The sequence below is a fragment of the Bombus vosnesenskii genome, unplaced genomic scaffold (genome assembly GCF_011952255.1).
Source record: "Bombus vosnesenskii isolate JDL3184/JDL3185 unplaced genomic scaffold, Bvos_JDL3184-5_v1.1 scf7180000016278, whole genome shotgun sequence".
NCBI lineage: Eukaryota > Metazoa > Arthropoda > Insecta > Hymenoptera > Apidae > Bombus > Bombus vosnesenskii.
This window is the reverse complement of record NW_022884347.1, coordinates 87,658-109,950: the sequence shown is the minus strand read 5'-3', so window position 1 is coordinate 109,950 and position 22,293 is coordinate 87,658. Positions and strand designations below refer to the sequence as shown.

Here is a 22,293-nt window from a genome sequence, read left to right as displayed (position 1 = left end):
AAATGTCTGTATTTTGATAAATAATTCCAATTAAAATAGAAACATTTTTAATTGCATTGCTTCGACCATACATATACATATACTTAATGTGACTTACTTTATATGAGAAAAATTCTGTTTGTCAATTCGATACCGAGAGCCGATAATGCTAACACACGATGAAACGAAAACCGAAGAATCCGAATATTCAGAACTTTTCACGATATGTAATAAATAACATTGTGAAATAAGTTAAATAATTGCCTCGCATTGCTTTCGACGTACGTTTACGATTCTCGGGGAGACTAAATATGGCACCAGGAAATTAACCAATCACAGCTCCGGAAAGGTGTAAAGCGCAGGACAAAATCGTGGCATCTAGCTTCCTGCGAATCTATTCTCGATCTCGATGTAAGCAGTAATCTTGTGATAATCGTTTTGCAAAATGGCGTACCTTAAACGAGGTGTATAGTAAAATTCGCATTTGAGAGACGCATAAATAAACGATATCGAGGTATTTCCCGAGAAATTCACGTTCGGTTGCAACATAACATGTTACGTATGTATTATCGTCGTAAACTGATTTCGAGGGACGTATATATGTACGTATCAAGTTATTTGGCGAAAGTTCGACGACAGACTGTGACTTTAAAACAGTGAGTGTGTAAGCCTGTGTTTGTTGTCCGAAGAATATTTGAAGAATATTCTGTTAATCTGTCATCTTTTGTTTACGTCGGCTGTAATAAAGTGGTGTTTATGTTTTGTGGTAACTGGGTGTCTCAAACAACAAACTCGAGATTTCAATGGATCTTCGAAAAGAAGTCATAACCATTGGCCTTGGGTGAGTTGTGATTTCATAACTTTTTAATTCATAATTGATAGCATAAGGTTATTGTAAGACCGATGAAAATATGGATAGCAACCAATTGCAATTGAATATCTGGCCTGTCTTGCACTATTGAAATTTTGCAAGTCACTAAAGTTATTAGTATTAATATGTTCCCTTGCACAAGTTTGACGATAAAATAAATGAAATTTTACTAATTGCAAGTTATTTGATTATCCTATTTAACGAAAAATTATAAAATCATAAAATGGAATTCTATATAATCTGTAAATCATAACTGGTCAATCTACTAGGTGCATATATGTAGTACATACATTATAAATTGGTAAACTTTTGTGTGAGGGGTGCTAGATGTAACACTCATGCGACATTTTGAAAAATATTTAATTATAATCGTGAAAGGCGTTATTGAAATATTGAATTCTTATTATTGTTCCTTGTAACTTCGATTTTGCGTAACATATTTAAAATGTACATAGGATGTGAAGTATATTAGCAAGTAACAGTCACAAAATTGTTTTAAATAAGGATAGTCATCCTAATCTCAACTTATCAATTGTGATCTGATAAACAAGAATTCAAAATACAGTTAAACTGTGTTCTACATACAATAATCTCTTTTGGATGAGATTTAAATATATGAACATATTGTGATATTGTATCCATAATAACATGAATAGTATGAAGTTTCGTATTACATATACTATATTTTTTAATATATTCTGTATATCTCATTTTATGACAACAGACAAGCAAACTATGTTCCCATTATAAGCTTCGCTCTAATTTTGCATCGTTTCACCTGAATTTATCGTGAAGTTTCATTCTGTCAAAATTTTACGTCAATCTTTTTTATCTTAAAGGATTAACGACAGTTGCAGAACGCCATGTTGTTTCGGGTTTTGTTTAAATTTCCGCCAAACGAAATTCGCAGAATCTCGGTCAAAAGGTGTCTCGTTATCGTTTCGTGATTACGGCAATAATGCCGGAATTTCGCTCTGCGGCATGGAATTTGTACGGCAAAATTACAGGCCCGATTTGCGGTTTAATTCCAGAGAAAGTGAGAGTCTAACGAGGCCTTTGACTATCACCGGGGAAAGGCTGCGTCGATTCGGGATCGTCGTTAGGTCGCGTCTTAATTAAAGCGTTATCGTAACAAGATTTGAAAGAACGGACGCCATGTTAATTGCCTCGCGCCCCTTGAATCCTGGTCAGATTTTCCAAAATGCAAAAGACAAAGCTCCTCCTCATTGTGATATCGCTATTGACCTCTTAACGGGTTATAGTCTCTCACGAAAGTATTTCGACATTATGGAAAATTCTAACGTAAATAGTAACGAAAAATAGTGTGTCGCGTTATTAACATAAGTATGTGACGGATCGGTATCGACAGGACGCCGACAGGTCGAGGCATCAACGCGGCGCAACACCTCCCGGGCGATCCGCTGGTACCAACCGCCAACACTAGAAGGCTACGACGACAACGAGTCTGTCTAACTCGCTAGCGGTCGAATATACGAGCGATTGATACAAATACCGTACCCAGCGAGGCTCCCTCTACGTCTAAGGCAGGGACTACCGGGCATAGCCTTACTGACGAGTCCACCGGTAGTCCCGGGACGAAACGCACAACTCTCTTTTCATCCGCCACAAGTATTTTTTGAATACAATATACTTTCTATCTATAATAGTTCTTAAAATTAGGTCATTAGTGTCTCCAGAATTCGAAGATGGTATCCCACTGGGGGGTAGCCATCCACATATTATATTATTATACCACTAAGCTATAATATTTTACCAAATGTCCTACTGGACAAATTGTAAAATGTAAATAAATAAATAAAAAAAAAAAATTAGTGTCTCTAGTGATGCGATGCAATATGTTTGGTTTCCTGATCCCTCGATTTCCTTGTTGGAACGGAAAAATTTGCCAGAACTGGTCGTTAATGTTAGGAACGAAACGGTGAAACAGTGAAACAAGAAGCGAGCGCGCAGGGGGGACACTAAAGTTGGCGAAAAATGGTAGTTCTCGAGTGACTACTAACGGCACGTCTGGTTACAACTTTCGTTTGTAATACTTTTTGCGAGTAATTATGACGTACTGGGTCGAGCATAGTCGATCGTCCCTGAAATTTGAACCGTCGAGAAGGAGGCAATAACAGGACAACTGGTTCGTTGCTGTGTGTATACGTTTCTGAATAGTTTTCTACTTTAAATGAAATTAACTGCTACCCGACGGAGTTTCGACGTAGCGAATGCGAATGGAAAATACGTAAAGGTTTTTTTGACAAAATAAAAAATCATTTTGTCAGATTTCAAGAAGAGTTTGGGTAAATTCAATTTATGCTATTTGCTATTTGACTTATGTTTATGATACTAAAAGTTATTTTTACGAGCAGCGAAGTGATTCAGTTTTATTCGTAGTTCGGTTGCTTCCAATTTTTTCATTTTCACATTGCGTATTACAATATTGATGTTAAAATACTATTATAGAAGAACATGTTAGCAGTTTAATTTTCTGTTTGCCCTTTTCTCTCTTTTCCTTATTCTATTTTTAAATTTGTGGTGGATGATTTAAATAATGACGAGACGAGTTGATACGTAATATTGTCAAATGTATTTAAAATTATTCTAAGTACAGAATTAATCGCGCAGGAGTCAAGGATTTTGTAACGAATCCTAGCGGTTGCCATTTGTCATTCACGCGCTGTTGCCGATACTGGATGCGGCAACATCGTGGCGTTAGAGAGGACGCGTTTCGACTCGCGAAAGGCGTTTTCGGTTTGCTCCGGCCACTCGATTGGCCGCGAACAGCTTGTACGCATCTTTGTTCGCGAGTCTGCGTAGTTTGTTGCGCGGGTATACGCTTATATCGACACCAGTGTTCACGAGGAAAGAGATCCTCGATGCCTTGTCCGTCACGAAAATGCGGCGGGATACCAAAGCCATCACCGCATGCCGCGTTTACGGACGGCTGATCCCGTTTCGCTGGGTTCAGTTGCAAGGGGCCCGGCACTCCCTTGCGCGGTCTCGGAAGGCCTCGTGATAATAACAGACGATCTGTCTTTCTAACTCGATTTGCAATGTTTTAAACTTGATCGCCGACAACGACGAATGTCGAGCCTCAGCGCGTTGATTTGTGCCTCTATTCGGCACAACCTGTCATTCATCGTGTCCGAAGTGCGGCGTTGCCGTTTGTCTTCCGTTCTTTCTGTTTCGATGGCGACAATTCGTCCTTTCTCTGGACATGATTCCTTTATCCGGTTGGCTATCCGTATTAAATTTTCCACTTTGGTATCTTCCAAAACCTCCAGGACGTACTGGACGTGAGCTGGTAGTCGATTTCTCGAAAGCGTGAGGATAGAATCGTCTGGCGTGGAGGGGCTAGCGAGTTTTTTTAAATCTCGATAAAATTGGGACGGCTTTCTGTCGCCCATTTCTTCACATTCCGGTAACTTTCACACTTTCGTACTGTCTAAATCTGCCTGTTTGCGGATAAGTTCATTCTTTAATTTCTTATATCGTCCCGTGGCCGGTATATCCCGTCCCGTGGCCAATAATGCAAATCATAGCATCATACTCTGGGGCTGCAGTGGACGCATGCTGACCAACTGATTGGCTGTGCTTCTGCTGTTCGCAGCCTCGTTAGTATTTACCATCTTAAATACCTCCCTTCGCTTTCTCTCGTGTCGGGATCACCAGTTTGTGGTGAATGACTTGAGGTGGTTTTAAGTGTAAGTGCCCAAGAAATACTCTCAATGTTCAACGATTAACAATCAATAATCAACAATCCACGCTTCTCGACTATGTTTGCTTCGTGTTACGCTTGACCTCTCGCACTTCGGTGTTTAAAACTGAATGAATCTTTTGTTCAAAACTGATTTTCTTTTGTTGCCCCTCGATATCCTCACTACGCACGCGTTCGTTAGACTTTCGCGGCGGGAGGACATTAGGCATGTCGGCCTTACGCTTTGATGCTGTTACGCTTTGTGTCGCAAAGCCGTCGGAAAGTTCCGTCGTCGAGTGCCGCCACAGACTAAACGTGTTGTTTTATATAATAACGAGACAAGTTATTATATAATCGAGAATACTCGATACTACTCGCTATAAGAATGATCGATACTCACTTTCTGGAGAGCATGATCGTTTATTTATACTGGTCGGAGAAGTACCGGAAAATTTGAATTTGATTCCGGTTGACGGTTGCACGTAGCGGCGATATTGTTTTGTACGGAGTTTTTGTACATCACATACTACAGTGTACACACTTACAGCACACATACACTTGTGATTATATGTTTCACCATTCCAACAATAAACAACGAAACTACTCAATGGCTAAAGACATCTCTTGGCTAGTGTCTAGTAAACTGGCTCTTATTTTCACCACTGCCACTTTCAGGAATGGTTCCAATTAATAAAAAAATTCTGTGAAGTTTGGATTCCATTGGATAAAGGAAAATGGCCCTTCAACGTTAAAATAATTATTTAAACGAGCATAAAGCCGATTTTATTCGGTTATATTCTAAATTATTAATTACATCAAAAACTGGACTGGAGAAAAACAACATTTTCAAAATGTTTCAACTTCGCATTCTCAATTTTACATGAATAATTGGCAATAGAAAATAATACGATTTCGGGCCGTTTTTATTAATGTTGAGAATTGTGAACACTAAATTTATACTGAGGATTAATATTACAATAGCAATATATTTATTTCATGGACGATTTTAAAGATATTCATCGATACACACTTGCACGCGTCTCAGCACTTTCTTCTATACCCGACTGTTAACCGACTCTTAACTGACTGAAGAGTTTACATTCCTTTGTTTTCGAGACGCTGTGCACACACATACCTCCACACACTGATATTCACATACAAGTATCTCTACTACGCATTTAACCCAGTCCAGCACAGAAAATTATACATATCTCAACAATTAATTTACGGCTTAACGAACTAACCCATTTTAACAATTTTTATTTGAAACTTTTTGTAATCCGATTATTAGAGTTGTTGTTATATGCAAAAAACCTGTTTTTTACAACTTTGGAGATTTTTTGCAAAGTCTGTGCAAGAAATTTTGAGTGGCAAACATATAGGATTCATTCCCGAGAATAATTTGCATAAGTTCGCGCAAGAAAATTTAATACTGAATTTGTCCTCTTCTTAGGCTAATTTGACTGGACTATATCGTGTCATCCTGCTCTTCGGCCGTGAACCTGCAGAAGAACGACTCACTTGTTTTGTTTCTCTACCACTTTGTTACATCGTCCTTCTGTATGTCCACGAAGTTTTGTAACAACAAAAAACAAACACATGGCCGATCAGTTCGTTCTGTATCTGTGGACCATGTTTTGATATGTACGCAACGATGCTTTTGCCCATCCAAATTGATGTGCAACGCCGACATGCAACGGATTCGAACGCTCATTTGTAGACTTTTTTTTGCCGTCACATCAAAGAAATGATACGCATGTATGCAGCGGTGATTCGCAACAATGATACACAACGGGTTCGATGATATGATAGGTTACTAGAAGAAATATACATATTTAGGACTAAGGTATAAAAAAATGGAGGTATGAAGGGACAAAAGACAGGATCAGAAAGACAAGTATGACAATGAGAAATATGTGGAGCATTGAGAAAAGAATTGGTTTGAAAAGAAGGATTTGACTAGTTTGCGTGATTGAAAACGAAATGAAACGAAGAATTGGTTTCAAGAGAGGGATTTGACTAGTTAACGTAATTAAAAACGAAACGAAACGAAACGACTGTCAACGAGTAGTGTACCATTGCGTGCTACCTATTCCATTGCTGAGTTTTAGATTTTTGAACACGTAATGATCTAAACTATCGAGATAATCGATTATCTCGCGAAGCGCCGAAATTTGCCGAAGTTGGCCGATGTGCAGCCGACGGCTCGAGGTCGTTAGATAAACAGATGCGTTGCATCTTAAGTAATGTTTACGTCTAAGTATGTAACTAGACGTTGAGTTACATTGTATTCGAGGAGCTAAGGAAAGAGAAAAAAGAGTAAATGCGGGGTAAAGGGCAGAGAAATACGAGGAGAAAATCAGGAAAATGCAACGAGGTGAGATTAGTGAAAAAATACCTGAGAGAAAAGTATTTAAAAGAGGAAGAATAGAGTTTCGGTAAAGAAAGATTAGAGTATATACAAAAAATACCATAGTAAAACAATGATGGAAAATATATGCAATAAAAAAGTGCAGGTTAGTATCATATTGAAAACAAGACATTATTATAATCGAAGATAAAGGCAATTTAATAAAATATAAGGCTCAAGGTATAATAGTAGGTATGAAGATATATAGTTTTATAGGTTACTAGAGTATTTGTAGCAAGGACAAGCGAAAGTAGCCAAAAGCTAATTATTAGAGCAAGATGAGGCAATCCAGAAAGCAATAATATACAGGTTAGAGGAGCTCATTAATTATTAGTACAGCTAATTTACTAACCTGTACGAATTTAAATTATTATATTCGTCCTCAATATATCTTGTTTGTTTGTTTCGTATGTACGTTTTTCTCCCTTTAGGCGAAGTTTTTGTAACCAGTGTCAAGAACTCTTTCGATAAAACGCTTTGATTCTAGTAGACTACAATTTTTCAACAATTCTATTTTCATTGCAACGGCTTCTTTTACAGTTATGTTGTAATATGTGTTTTATCTGACGGAACAAAAACGTGAGGATTTTCGTGGATAATTTATGACATACGAAGACAAAAGACTATTTTTGAATGAGGGCAGCAAAATATCAATAATTTGCATGATCTCCATCTAACACAAGTAACATATCGACGTATTCATGAAATTATGGCATTTTGAACGTTTCCTCATTTTAAGGTACTAGACTTTAAAATAACGCTTCAGAATTGTTATATTAGTGAAAGAAATTGAATAATAATATTATTAACAACAAATTAGCAGATAACTGAGGAAAAGAAATGAAGCAGTGCTTTCCAGACTGGTAATTGCTACCTTCAGCATTAACGTATGTGTATATATCTACCAAAGATTAATTTGCGACTTAAATATAATAAGGCAACATATATTTTGATTTATGTCGTCATATTTTTAGCCGCTGCTACTTTCATCCAGTTAAAATAATTAGAAAACAAAATCTGTTTCTATAGTCGCTATCCGAAATAATAATTAAATAATTATAAATAATTATAAATAATCTATACGTCACATGAAAGTAGAAAGAAATTTCTAAGTTACAGTGCTATTTAATATCTATTTATTTGCTCAATTTTGTTCAAACATTGTAGTTGTTAAACAGTTTGAGATGGATAGGTCGTGATAGGTGCTGAAGAAATATATATAAATACTCGGATATATTTAACCAATATATTTATTAACAATTCTCGTTATGGACATTGTACGTAGAGCTTGCGATTACACTTGGCGGTACAACTCGACTTCTAGACGATGAGCTAAGATAGCGATTGAGCAGAGTGTGCGGTACAAGTTAAGATGAGGTCTGCTCAAGAGGAACTCTCTTTCTGTCACGATGATGCTGCGGAGGAGGAAAACTATGATATCTAAGGGCACGAGATCATCCTCTATATACGAGATTATATACGAGATTAGTCCTATAGAAATTAAAAATTCTTTATTACTGATTTCATTACGTTTTGATGATAGTACAGAACAAGAATTTTGGAATCTGGAATCTTCTTTGTTGGTTTCATACATCTGGTTTCCTACTGTTGGTGAGTGATTTTTGGACTTTTCAGACTTTTAGATTTTCATCACTTGCTCTGAATCCTTTAACAACTCATCATAAACCGGAAATTTCAAGGAATTAGTTAATAACAATCTACCAACCGGACAGTATACCTTGGGGGACTTCCCTGTTGGAAACTGCCCCCCTCCACCTTTCCCTGGATAAAAACATACAGGCAGGAAGATGGTGATCAGTACAAAACACGCTGATTGTTAACTCAAACTGGTAAAAACTTAACCATGACGTGTCAAATGAGAACTCGGTGAGCAAAAAGAAACAAATAGAGGGGAATGTTTCTGAGGATTGCTACACGGCTCAACAACATCGGTCGACTAAAGTTGGACAACTCGACTGCGAAATTTTGCTTTCACACTGAACAATTGTCCGGGCTTCTCGGGATCGAGTTGACTTGGTAATGGACGAGCCTCTTGACGTCTGGACCCAAGATGCCCGTTTGCGCCTGGATGGACCTTGATGACTCGGTCCAAAGGCCATTGCATTGGGGGCACATTATCCTCCTTGATGCTGAAGATCGTGCCTTCCTTGATGCCGTGGTCGGCCTTGCTCAATTTATTGTGACTGGTCAACTCATTCAGGTATTCCCGATGCCAGCGATTCTAGAAATGCTGTTTCAGTTGGTAAATGTGTTATCGTCTGAAGAGCCGGTTGAGTGGACTGTCCCTGAAATCTCGCTCTCGCAGGTTCATTAATGAATCGCCAATGAGGAAGTGGCTGAGAATGAGGATCAGGAGGTCACTTGGACCAGAGGATTTTGGAGTCAGCGATTTTGAATGCAGAATGGCTACAATTTCAACGATGAGTACTTTATTTTGCCAGTTTTCCTGTTATGAAGTTCATGCTAGAGCACTGCTCCACGATATAGCGCTGCATAATGAGTTGGATGCTAATGGCTTAATTGGTTCAGTTGTCATTGGAATCGTCGATCGTCGACATCACTATTTATGCGTTCGTCGATGGCTGGAGGATGGTCCTGGAGACGAGCCCCTTCGTGACGTCTCCGACCTGTGTTTCGTTGTAGATTTCCGATGACTAGTCGGTGATGAGGATGTCGAAGAGGATCTCGAGGATCGATTGTTCGACGAAGAGAAGGTTTGGCTGGATGTAACGGAACGAGACTTTGAGTGGCGTTTGTCCTTATGCAGCATCGTGTTATGCCATTGTCCACACGTACGACATGGTCCTGCGTAACAATCTACCATAGAGTGCCCCTCTCTCAGGCAATTGGTGCATAAGGATGCCGCTTTGACGTCTTTCAGGCGCTCGCTAACGGATTTCGCCTTGAAAGTATCACATCCCCAAATCTTGTGCGGTTCTCGGCAGATGGGGCATGTCTGTCTTGTCACTCTGTATGTAGAGACCAATTTCAAGTTGTATACCAGTTTCCGAAGGAAGTTCAGTAGATGAGCATACTGAGGCACTTCCTTGTCAGGTAACGTGAGTTGCCACTCTTGCACGGTCTTTGCTGGTAATTTTGAACTGATCAGACTGATAATTATCGTATTTAAATTGATTGGCTCTCCTAAATTGTTCAATGAGTGGAGATTTTGTTCGACCGTGTCAACTAACTGCCTCAAGGCCGTTGGAGATGGTTCAGTTATTTTTGGAAAATTAACGATTGCGAGGCTGTGGCGAAAAGCGATGTGTCGTGGACACCCGAACCTCTTCTGGGGAGGGTCAGCAGCGTCGCTGTTATTTGCGTTGACAAGATGGTCACTGTCATCTGCTGTCGAGGAGAGAGTGTTATTGGACGAACATTTCGCAGGAAATCCGCTGCCTGTGGGTATCGATGGGGTTGATGGTTCCCTGCTTTCTATGAGATTCTTTATTCGAGCAGCCAGGGATATGTAATAGCCAAACGCTTCGCGCTCCTCAGTATTCTCTTCTTCGTCGAGGTCGTATAATTCCTCCTGGACGAGTCGGAATTGTTTCCACTCGTACTCGAGTTGGGCTTTATATCTTTTTAAAACACCAACGTTATAATTGTTGGACTGTTGGTAATCGTCAATGTCTTTCGTTATGAACTTGATGTTGTCGAGATGCTGATTGCGTTTTTGTTGCAGGTGGTCGATGTTTGGTGCGGTCGCCATGCTTTTGACGGGTGTTGGTGTTGTGCAAGGAACAGGAATTGGCGAAACACTTTAAAGAGCTTACCTTGCTGCGAGATTTCGTCGTTCTTGGAACTTGTTATCTTGAAGACTGTGCACGTGTATCTGAAGGACCAAAAATGTTCGACCGATCGCGAAGAAGCTCGCCAACGAAACACGTCAAAGATGTGGTTGTACCGACGATAACACTTGGTTAACAAATTAAAATATGCACTTTAGTCCAACAATCTCTTCTCGTAGAACATAAGTTTTAGTGATAATAGTTAAAACGTCGACTAATGGTCAACAAATTGAGATGCTGATTGGTCAAGAAACCTGAAGCAACTAAATTCCTGTGACGATGGTCACGACTAGTTATGGATGTGTCTAAGACCACCGGATAAGCGGATTTGTCAATGGCAATTTTCAGGAGGAAAGCGAGGGCAACGGTTATCTTTGCTAATTGGCTAGGAAAAAAGGTAAGTTGGTAAGGAAGGGTGCTACATGCCTCACAAAGAAGGTCGCTAGTGGAAGGCATCATACGTGAGAGAAACCAAATTTCCCGTACTTTACATTTGTACTTTACAATTTGTCCAGCTGGACATTTGGTAAATTTTTCTAACTTAATTGCTAGATAACATGTGGATGATGGCTACCCCCGGCGGGATATCATTTTCGAGTTTGGCTATTTTATTTCTTTAGTGGGATCAGTGGGATAAGGTTTTCTTTTTAGTCTTCTTTCTATGGGAGACTTTCCTTGAGACATGCTTTGTATCTTAGATTTTTAAAATAGTGGAAAAGAAATCTGAGAAAATGATCAATTCAGAGTGAAAGGAACTACCAATATAATTTTTTTTTTATTATTTAATTTGTACTTTACAATTTGTCCAGCTGGACATTTGGTAAATTTTTCTAGCTTTATTGCTAAATAATAAAAAGTGAATGTCTACCCCTAGTGGAATACCATCTTCGAATTTGTCTATTTTATTTCTTTAGTGAGGTCAGTGAGGTATTTTCTTTTTAATCTTCTTTCTATGAGAGTTTCTATGCGATGTATTTTTCTGCGTAGTTGCCAATTTCTTCTTTAACCGTTGACTATTGTTCTTAGTATCTTCGATTGTAGCGAGTCTAGTTTATTTATGTACCTCATTGCTGCTGTCCCCATAACGGTATTCCGTACGTCCAAATTTATTTTATTACCGTTTCGTATATTTGTAATTTATTTCCTATGCTAAGTTTAGAATTTCGACTAGTTAGCCAGTACATCTGTCTTCTTGTTATCCATATTTTGTCTATAATTGATTTACTATGTTGCTCCCATGTAAGTTGTATGTTAAGTGAAATACTCGGTATTTAACTTGCCTTGTTTATGTTATGTGAGTACCGTTCAATTGGATATTTTCAATTTTCTTTCCCTATTGTTGGTTTTAGACGGTCGTATATTATTTTCTCTAGAATTTTGGAAAACACAGGAAGTAATGGCATTGGCCTGTAAGATGCTATAGTATAATATACAGATCTACAGTACTATATTGGAGTACCTGAGAAGTGAGAACAAAAGCAGTCAGAAGTTAATTGCTAGGACCAGATGTAGGAATTTAAGAAACTTTAACAGGTATTGACTAGGAAATTGCTAGCAGAGATACGTATTATCTGAGAACAGTAAGATTATAAATAGAAAGAGGAAAGAGAAGTGTAATATAGAAAACGTATTATGTGACAGGAATGACGAGAAGATAGTTGACTGGATAGTTGACTGGACATTCCGTGACCTTGACACTGTAACTAATAAATACATACATATATATATACATATATAAAAGATTCACGTCTGAGATGGCACATTGTGCACTTCTACATTATTATAACAATAATAAATGTTCTACAACACTATATTTTGTTATTATTAAACACAACATGCCTAGTCTATGGAAACGTTAATATTACTCGACGTAAATGAAATTTTGTAAAATGTGAATATGAATAACTTTAAGCGAATCGTTTATTGAACTATTACGTTTTAAATTCTGGAATATAGAATTATATATTGTGTCAATTTATTATTCATAATATTATAGCATCATTTTATAGTTATTCACCCAACAGATCTCACAAAGGACATAACCTAACAAACACGATGATGGTACCCCGCTGGGGGTAGCCACCCACATGATATATTAGTATACCGCTATAATACTTTACCAAATGTCCTACTGGACAAATTGTAAAATTTAAATAAATAAATAATAAAAAAAAAATTTTATAGTTATTCGCCCAACAGATCTCACAAAGGACATAACCTAACAAACACGATGATGGTACCCCGCTGGGGGTAGCCACCCACATGATATATTAGTATACCGCTATAATACTTTACCAAATGTCTGGACAAATTGTAAAATTTAAATAAATAAATAAAAAAAAATTTTATAACTATTGTATAGTTAATGTCGATTCACAGTTTGTAGTATTCAAAATCGTGAAGAACTCGGTATTTGGCTATCACGCTTAATTGGTGAATCTGTCAATGTAACGCCCTTTACAATTTTAATGTTAAATATGTAGTATCTTGTAAGTCTCAACATTTTGAACAATTTTTTCCTGAACATATAACCGGCGGTCGGTCTTAGTTTACGAGTTATATGAAAAACTATCTCGCGACTTAGTTTTTAAGCTGAGTTGAAGCGATTAAGCAAACAAATGCTGACCTTGCGAGGTGACGCGTTAAGACTACTTCGTAATTGCTGTGCTAAGCCGTGTCTTGTTTTGCTCTGTGTATTCTACTGTTACCAACCTAGTTTTCTCGGACTGTTTTATATTCTTGTGAATAAGTGTCCTATTGAACTCTATTACACCTATAACGATTGCTGTATTAGATTGTGGATTAGTGATAGTGACAAACCTGTGACTTGTGTATCTTGTGGAATTAGTTTCTATCCAGGCTCTTTATGCTTGATGAGATCTGGTCACTCTTAGTCCACCGACACACTCATAAACTGCTCTGATTCAACCTCAACATCCTCAGATTTGCACGGATCGGATGACAATTCTTTATCATCATTATTCGATCGTCTACAGGCCTCTCCTCATGCTGCTTTATCCGAGATTAATACTAAACTTGATCTCTTCACCATAAGAATGAATCAAGGAAATCAAAGACTCAGCAGTCGCAAAATTAGATAATATTTCTATTTACTGAACTGTTCTGAGAGTTCCGATACTGGAATTTAAACTATTGTCGGCTTCGTCCTTTGTGGAGACATGTAAATACGAAAAACTGTATATGAAAATTCAGAAGAGAAAAAGGTTCAACAAGTTCAACCTTCTTCTATTTAACATTAACGAACCTGTTTTGCCTATGCCAGATGCGAATCTGAAGGTGGTGGAAGTTTTCAAAGTGGAATTGGTAAGTTCTTCTTTCATGGCTTCACATGGCCAATTCTGTTAATATTACCAAGTACGTATGTTTGTTATAATTATCTATTATTATTGTTTTTATCATTCTATATGTACGTATAGTGGTAATGGAATTAACATGAAAGAAAGACATTTAAAATGTCCTCTTTCTATATTAATAACAATCATAGCTACTTGTTTGTAGGTTTGTAGTCCATCTAGCTGAAAGTCTACCATGATTGAATTAACTGAGAAAAATAACGATATAAGAAATTAGGGAAAGATTCCCAAATTTTCTTCTATGACAAAATTATAAACAAATATATTTCCATAAAAAGAATCTACCTGATTTTGTAAAACTACATATTTATATATCCAAACATTATTACGATTTAAGATAAAAATAAAATCACTATAATGCAACATGAAAACATGTGTAACAATTACAGAAATCTTCTTTATCGATATATGCCTCACGTGAATTATTAAACTCTGATTTTTCTGTAAACAGCAAGATGCAACGCAAGTTATAAACATGTGGTCGATAAACTTACTTTATTGAAATACATATATGCATGGTGTATCTGTAAAAGAAACTTTTAAAGATATTTTATGATTTTGAAATTATTTAGTTTACTAGTAAAAACCGCTGTAGCTTTGTTCACTCGTCTATTTCTTTATTTGTGTGTGTCTTACCTCTTAAGCCTCCGAGAAATATTTGCGCGATACATATCGTGACTCCATCTAGCACGCAATTGCCTATCAAACGTCTCCCCTCTCTATCGGCACACATGCATTTACACATGACTGTTGTTTAGTTCTCACTAATACTTCTTTCATAAATACTTTATCAAATGGCCGCCGTTTGTGAATAAAAGACGCTAAAATTAGTATCAAATTCCTAAGTTGGTATGACATTCGCGTTGGGCTACGAAGGTCCATAAGGTAATTTGTCTATTCTCATATTTCGTCTGTCGATAATATAGTAGTATTATAGGTTGCAGATTCAAGATCATACTGCGTTACAAATCCTAACAAATAGATCAAAGTGGTATGGTAACAGCCGATTTATTAAACACAACTTCCGACATTAACCTCTTAGGCATTATGCGCCATCTTATATTACGACGCGCTACTATAATAACTCACTCTATTGACTTATACGCTCACCGTTTTTTAAACTAAATGATCATTTTCATTTGTCTTGCTTCATACTTCTTTTGCCCTCACATCGTTCTATAACAGTGTTAACAATATACAGACAGAATATATAATCTTCGTTTTTGATACGCCAACGTCAGGTATCAATCGTTGCTTTTCGTTAATATAAATATACCATTACTAGATGCGCTTTCTAACATGCCGATCCGTATCTTTATGATTTTTTAGAATTTCAACCTCAAATTGTCGCTTCAAAATAGGAAACGAAGAGCAATTTGAAAAACTATCGCGCTATGAGTGTAAAAATTGTGACGTGGGTCTATGTGTTCATGATAAGTAAGGTACGTTGCAATTAAAATAAATTTTAACGAAAATCATGCTTGAGGTCAATTTTACACGAACTTTCTTTACAAATCTCCATCGATCCAGAGGTGTAAAATCGCCATACAGTGGTTTTGTACTTACTTCTTACAAGCCTTGTAAATATTTAATTTGGAAATTGTGATTTTGTTAAATTCTTTTGTTTGAAATAGTAATACATATTTAATAATACTTCATAATTAATATTCTTTGTTTAGTCACTGAGTAATAATAATGGTTTAGATCATATTCTTTACCACAGACGAATATATACCATTCTTAATGCATGTTCTTTAGCTTCAATGCTTTCACCGAAGGATAGTATTAAATACAAAATCTTAACTTATCGGTCGCAGCATTCTATGGTTGTCACTTTGTAAACCTCAACTCCCGACATTAAGGGTCTTACCCGCTTCAGGAAGGAGATTTCCTCTTTGACTTACCAGTGATACAAAATTTTACAAATAGATAGTTGTTCCCAGACTAGTGCTGCGCCATGCGGCTAAGTGGTGAGCTTAACAAACATTAGCATATACAAGAACCTACAAAATTAGGGATCTGCTCTGTGATAATAACAATATAATACAATATTATAAGATAAGATAAGAATATAATATTAATAAGTTTTTCCCCGCTGTAATTCTAATCTAATCCTTCGCTTTTATACATCATCCGAATTTTGTATTGAACATAATTTTAAATAATTATGCATAATATTTGCTATATTTCATAAAATGTTTAAAAAAATATTGTAAAGGGGAGTGTTAAATTTCTTAATTTTTAATTTTTATTATTATGCAAAATTCTCGTTAAGCTTTGTGTGATGGAATAGGTTCTTTTCTAATAATCTGACGTTGATCGATAAAAATAGCGGTTTATTGTGTACTATCATTTTGAACAGCATTCATCAGTACAGTTAAAATGTTATTCATTATTGTACGTACACTGAATAGTATATAAATATCGATTTATACCAATAATTTTAAAAGACTAATTTATATGAGTCAATCTTTATAAACATTTAATATCGTTAACATAAGATTTGGCACATTGAACATTTACCTAATATGATTTTTCTAAACAAATAGTGAGACCTTTCACGCTTGTGTAAGTATAATTATCTATTTTGCTCCATATTTCGTAATACTTTATATTTCATACTTTATAATAATGTGCTATTAATAATTTAAATATATTTGCTTCCTTGAATCTAGATTTTAATAATATAAACAAAATAGAAAGAATAATTATTGCATTATATAACACAAAAGTTTTGAGCTAATATATCACATATCAAAATCCATATATAAATTATTTTCTCTCTATCCATTCTCTTTTTCTTCCACGCACGCGCACGCACGCACGCAAAACACGCACACATACACGCATTATTTTCATTGAGATGATCGAGTCACATATTCTTGATTAATAATTTCAATATTTCATGACAATTAATGTTATTAAGAATATAAAAATATGTTAATATAATATTGTTATAATTTCATAGTATGGTTGTACTATCAAGTAATACCTGTTATTACTTACAAAACCTTGGTTATGAAAATTATTTAATTCAAGAAAACTTAACATTTTTGCAAAAGCTTGCAAAGAATTTTTTTTAAATAAAATACTAAATAATAAGTAACAAAATTTACCAGTCTCTTATCTCATAAGTAGTTTGTTACATTGTTATATGACACTTACATAAGCGTAAAATGGCCTCCTATTCTAGACACGATTGTATATCACATGTAGGATCACAACACTGTTACGATTTGCATTTGCAGATAGATTGATTATATATCAGTTACAAAGAGTTTTTGTTAAACATTCAATAGTAGGGCACTTTAAACTTGAATTGTTATTACTATTAATTATCAATTGGTGCAATAGATGTAGAATAAAATCTTCTTATTTATGAGTAATTTGTCTACTAATACAATATTTTTTTATATACAGATATCAGGTATTTCTTTTAGGAAGCAGTAGCTCTTTTCTAGAGATTCATTATTCCATTAAATTGTAAAATATTTTGCTTACGATTAAAATAAAAGGAATTGAAACATTATCAAAATAATGTGTTTAAAAACTAATCTAATCTGAAAAATAGAAACATTTTTCAATCAAGATATATTCTTTAGAAGAATATTTCCTGTGTAAAATTTCTCTTTAGAAATGTAGTATATGTACTTTTATATATAAGTTATTAGAACACACATTCATGTTTGAGACAACATACTGATCTATTGCTATATTCATTTAAAGAATATTTTAACTGTCTTTTATCTCTTTTTGCTTTTGCTATCAATTACATTTAAATTTATATTATATTTTTGTGATTATTTGTTCTTTTCTTCTTCATTATAATATTATGAACAAATAAGATTTCCTTATTTGAATTTTGAATAATTGTAAAACTGTAAATATATTTCTATAAGATTTAGAATATAAACTCAAATAAAATATAATGTTTTAAAAATATTCATTTTGGCATTTCAATTCATAATTCTCAACTTAACAGTATATTGCTTTATATATAAGGATTATTACCTCTTTTCACATGTATGTTATAATTAGGATAACTGCCTAGATATTGATGTCGTGGGCTTACTGATGGTTGTTTTGTAATACTCGCCATTGCCCAACCCATGATTAGTTCCAAACCTCTGCACAAAGTTTGATATATAAACCACGGCCATGGTCTGGGATATTGTGTGACGATTAGTTGCATACCATGTTTTGTAGTCTCGGCTAAGAGACCTATATTAAAAAAAAGATTTGTAGTTTTTTACAAAAATTTTCCTTTTCTCAAAAATCAAATTTGTTATTTAGCATTTAATACATTTATGCTAGTAATCTTGTATTTTATATTAAATTACCGTATGGCCCAAAAATACGTGCTACATCTGTAATGCATAAAATGATTCCTAAAACCGCAGTTGCATATGTTACATTTAATACTTTTCGAATTTGCGATCTCCTAACTGCCGCTGTATTTTCTTCCAACATATGTAAAGGCGTATCGGATTTAGTCCTATTGACATACGCAATATGATTTAATATTGAATGAAGCGTAAAATCGCTATTCTGAAAAAAAAGTATTCAACCTTGTAAAATGATATAACAAAAGTTAATTTTTAAGACAAACATTAAAGTGAAATAAAAATACCCCAACTTTTCCGTCGACTTTAGTATTTTCGGGAAGCAAATTAGTTTCGACCGTTATATCTTCAACATCTTCTTTCTCCTTTTCATTTTTCCAAGATAAATTTTTCTTCCGTAATTTTCCATCATCATCTTTATCTTTACTTTTTTCTGTCATTAGAGCTGCTTTTTCACTACAATCTGGTTGATCCGAATCAGATTCAGATTTTTCTTGTATCTCTATTTTTTCAGGAACTATGCTACGGCCGTGAGTTGGACTTCTGCTCAAGCTTCTAATACTAATATCACTACTTCGGCGATTTAAATCCAGTGGTTTGACTTGAACAAATTCCGAATTACGTCGAAAGGAAATATCTGAATTTCTACGTATCTCAGTTCGGGGAGTAAAACCGCTAACATCAGAATTACGTCTTGAACCTAAAATATAAATGAAATATAATTGAAATAAAAGTGTATTTATACTAGGATTGATAACCAATGTGTGTACGTGAGTTATTGTTAGGTTTTATTTACCTGTAGGACTTAGGTCCACGACTTTTGGCAATTTATGAAGATCGGTCGGAGGTAACATTCGCCTAGGTGTTCTATTCCCAAAATCGCTATTCCTTTTTAATTTAGCAGCAAATTGAGAACTTCTATTCTTTTCATGTGAAAAATCAGAACATCGTCTTAAATCTCTAATATTTCCTAAAGGTGTCACATTTTCAGAATATCTTCGAGACATCTTGTCCGGAGATCGTCTTCTATCAATCTCGGGTGAATGTTTAGGACTAAAGTCAGAATTGCGTCGACATTCCGATGTGAAACCATCCTCTTCATTTATAAATCTAACACTACACTCTGAATTTCTACGAGATGATCTAGACGCGTCACTGTTTCGTCTACTAGCTACTGAACTTCTACGGCTTGGACTAGATACTGTTATTATAGGTAAATTTGTCGCTGATGGCGTAGGTGTCGGGGGTCTAACATATACTTCTGGTACAGTCGACTTGGGAATTGTTTTGTCATCTTGGGATGGCATACTTTTACAAGGTGATTTGTCACATTCTTTTTGAACCTGTTCCTCTTTTTCTGTTATTTTCATAGGTTGATCTATGATATTAAAATAAAAGAAGTTTAAATATTAAATATTAAATATTAAATATTAAAAATATATTGCTTCTATACCTATACTTTTTCATTTCTCTTTTACCTTTAGGATTTTTGTCCAAATCATTTGTAAGGGTTGCAGGTTCTGTTATTTCAGCATCTTTAATTTTGGGATTGAGCAAAGTAGGTACTAAGGCAGTGGCAACAGATGATGCCAAGTTATTATAAGGAGCTAACATTGCCAGTTGCATAATACCTAAAACAACACTTAATATGAAATATTTAAATAGTTGTTTAATACCTATATTATCAATATAAGGTACTAAAAAAAGTTCGTGCGAATTCCTAGAACAAAATACAAATATTCTGTGTCTTTTGTAACATAATTTTATTTAACAATATAATCACCATTTATCACTTTTGTGCATTTCTTCGTTGTAAAAGCTTCGATTTCTATTTGCAAAAAATGAACTAATTACTGATTTGACCACTGCATAATTTTTAAAATTACTATTTGCAAATTTAACATTGATCAAAATAGATGATACAGGAGACAGATCTGGCTTGTAAGGAGGATGCGGTAGAAACTTCTATCCATTCCTTATTTTTTGGTGAGTTGAAAGAAGAACGAGGTCATGCATTATTGTATACATCTTCCCTGTTTCCGAATGTCGGATGAATTTTTTTTAATTGTATACCAACTACATAGATCAAACTTTTTGCTGATACAAACTTTATGCATTATATTATACAAATTACTGACCGAAATTTAATATCAATTCATTGGTAACTGAAAAAACTACACGAACCTTTTCGGGTATCTAATAATAACATTACACCTTATAATATAATATAATATCTACTATAATATATATATTACAATAGATACATATTATTAATACTTATTAATTAATTATATAAAGTCTTATTTTTTACCATAATTTTAAATAAACTGAAGTTAGCTTATAGAAACAAACCTTTTTGATGTGTATTAGAATTGTCTCTCATTAACATACTACTTGGCACAGATTGCAGTAAATGAATTATCTTATATCCTGCATGTAGAAATGTTAAGTACAATAAAATACTCCAGATAAGGAACACTGTTTGGACCACATATTTTGCTATATAACAATTATGGGAGGTAAGAGCAACGTCACTAGCAATTACAAAAAAAAAGTGTCCTGTTATGATTAAACTGAGACAAGATTCTTTTTGAATCTTCTCTGGTCCAAATTTAAGCTGGAAATATATTTTACTATATATTAAATCAGTTTTGTTTAATGTTCAATTTTTTCTAGAACACTAAAATTACCTGAGTTAATTGCAGAAAAGCCAGTTGTATGAGACTAAAGGCAGATGTTACACATGGAAATCCAACATCCCAAATAATGGAACCAATAATTTTGGGCATAATATTTTTAAAATTATATGGATCTATGAAGAGGCATGCTGCTCTTGATGCTCCAAGTATACATAAAAACATATTAATTGTGGACATAAAAGGCCGACTTGATATAAGAGACCTAAAAGAAAATACAATATTTTTCAATACATTTGTAGTTCTGTATATCTGGAATAAGATATAATTTCATACCTTAAGTGTAGAATAGATAAAAATGTGTAAAATGCAAGTACAAAGAAGAGGCAGGCAAAACCATATGTATGTAAAAGAAAAATCCATTTTAGCTCTTGATGTATTGATGTGATTGATGGAGTAATGATTAGTAATTTGTCTAAAATTGAAGGTGTTGACAAATTTGAAACACAATTTTGCCCAGGTATTGGTGTTGATAATGATATATTTATACCTATAGATAAAGTTAGAGTAATTAAACAATTATAAGATATAAGTTGAGGGATAATTATAAAATTGATCCTTTTTTTTTTATTATGTCCCAGTGTTTAATTACATCTGTTATGGAGAATTACTTTCACATATATGTATTTTTTATCATAATGTGAAACAATTAATAACAGTAATAAAAAAAACAAAGGGAAAAAATATCAAAATATAAGAAGCAACTGACCACGGGTCCAATTAGTCAGCTTATCCATAATCTTTGGATTGAAATTCACAGCACATCACTAACTTTTTTCTAATACTTAAATCCTGTTAACACACAATCGAATTTTTTTTTATTCGAACGAGCAACTTATCGCAACAACGGATTTTGAAATGTGACTGCAGCAACAGGCTTTGCTTATAGTGTAGTCCGATTAGCACCCCTTCTCCAATTCGCGGATACCTACAGTCCCATCCGTTTCTCTCACCCTCTTGCTAGAAATATTGATTTTGCACAAAGGATGATTGGAGGGAGAATTCAGACTATCCTGAGCTTTACGCTTGTCCATTGTTCTTTAGAATATAAATAGAACATTACTAAATTTATCAAATTAATTCTGTTTTATTATTTATTATTATC

The 22,293-nt window shown here is 34.9% G+C and overlaps 2 protein-coding genes and 1 long non-coding RNA gene across 3 annotated transcripts; all 3 read right to left on the bottom strand.

Moving 5' to 3' along the window:
• Positions 1-9,544: 9,544 nt before the first annotated feature.
• On the bottom strand, positions 9,545-10,696 carry LOC117242738. The gene has a single exon (XM_033509642.1). It carries the CDS (start codon positions 10,694-10,696, stop codon positions 9,545-9,547), a length of 1,152 nt encoding a protein of 383 aa, XP_033365533.1.
• A 2,677-nt stretch (positions 10,697-13,373) lies between these two features.
• On the bottom strand, positions 13,374-14,124 carry LOC117242758. The gene is made up of 3 exons (XR_004495331.1): positions 14,041-14,124; positions 13,596-13,942; positions 13,374-13,548 (listed from the first exon to the last, which is right to left on the bottom strand). It is a non-coding gene; the product is annotated as an uncharacterized LOC117242758 (long non-coding RNA).
• Positions 14,125-16,468: 2,344 nt separating this feature from the next.
• LOC117242750 lies at positions 16,469-22,151 on the bottom strand. Its single transcript, XM_033509665.1, has 9 exons — positions 21,898-22,151; positions 21,465-21,678; positions 21,183-21,393; positions 20,845-21,109; positions 19,971-20,123; positions 19,289-19,870; positions 18,780-19,192; positions 18,490-18,697; positions 16,469-18,370 (listed from the first exon to the last, which is right to left on the bottom strand). The coding sequence occupies exons 1-9, from the start codon at positions 21,923-21,925 to the stop codon at positions 18,141-18,143; spliced, it is 2,304 nt and encodes a 767-aa protein (XP_033365556.1). The 5' UTR covers positions 21,926-22,151; the 3' UTR covers positions 16,469-18,140.
• Between the last annotated feature and the right edge of the window lie 142 nt (positions 22,152-22,293).

Coding starts and splice junctions, on each gene's coding strand:
- LOC117242738 (XM_033509642.1), bottom strand. CDS start 10,696: ATGGCGACCGCACCAAACATCGACCACCTGCAACAAAAACGCAATCAG.
- LOC117242750 (XM_033509665.1), bottom strand. CDS start 21,925: ATGGATAAGCTGACTAATTGGACCCGTG. Junction 21,394..21,464: donor TTATCTATTCTACACTTAAG/GTATGAAATTAT, acceptor ATTTTCTTTTAG/GTCTCTTATATCAAGTCGGC. Junction 19,193..19,288: donor CGTGGACCTAAGTCCTACAG/GTAAATAAAACC, acceptor TTTATATTTTAG/GTTCAAGACGTAATTCTGAT.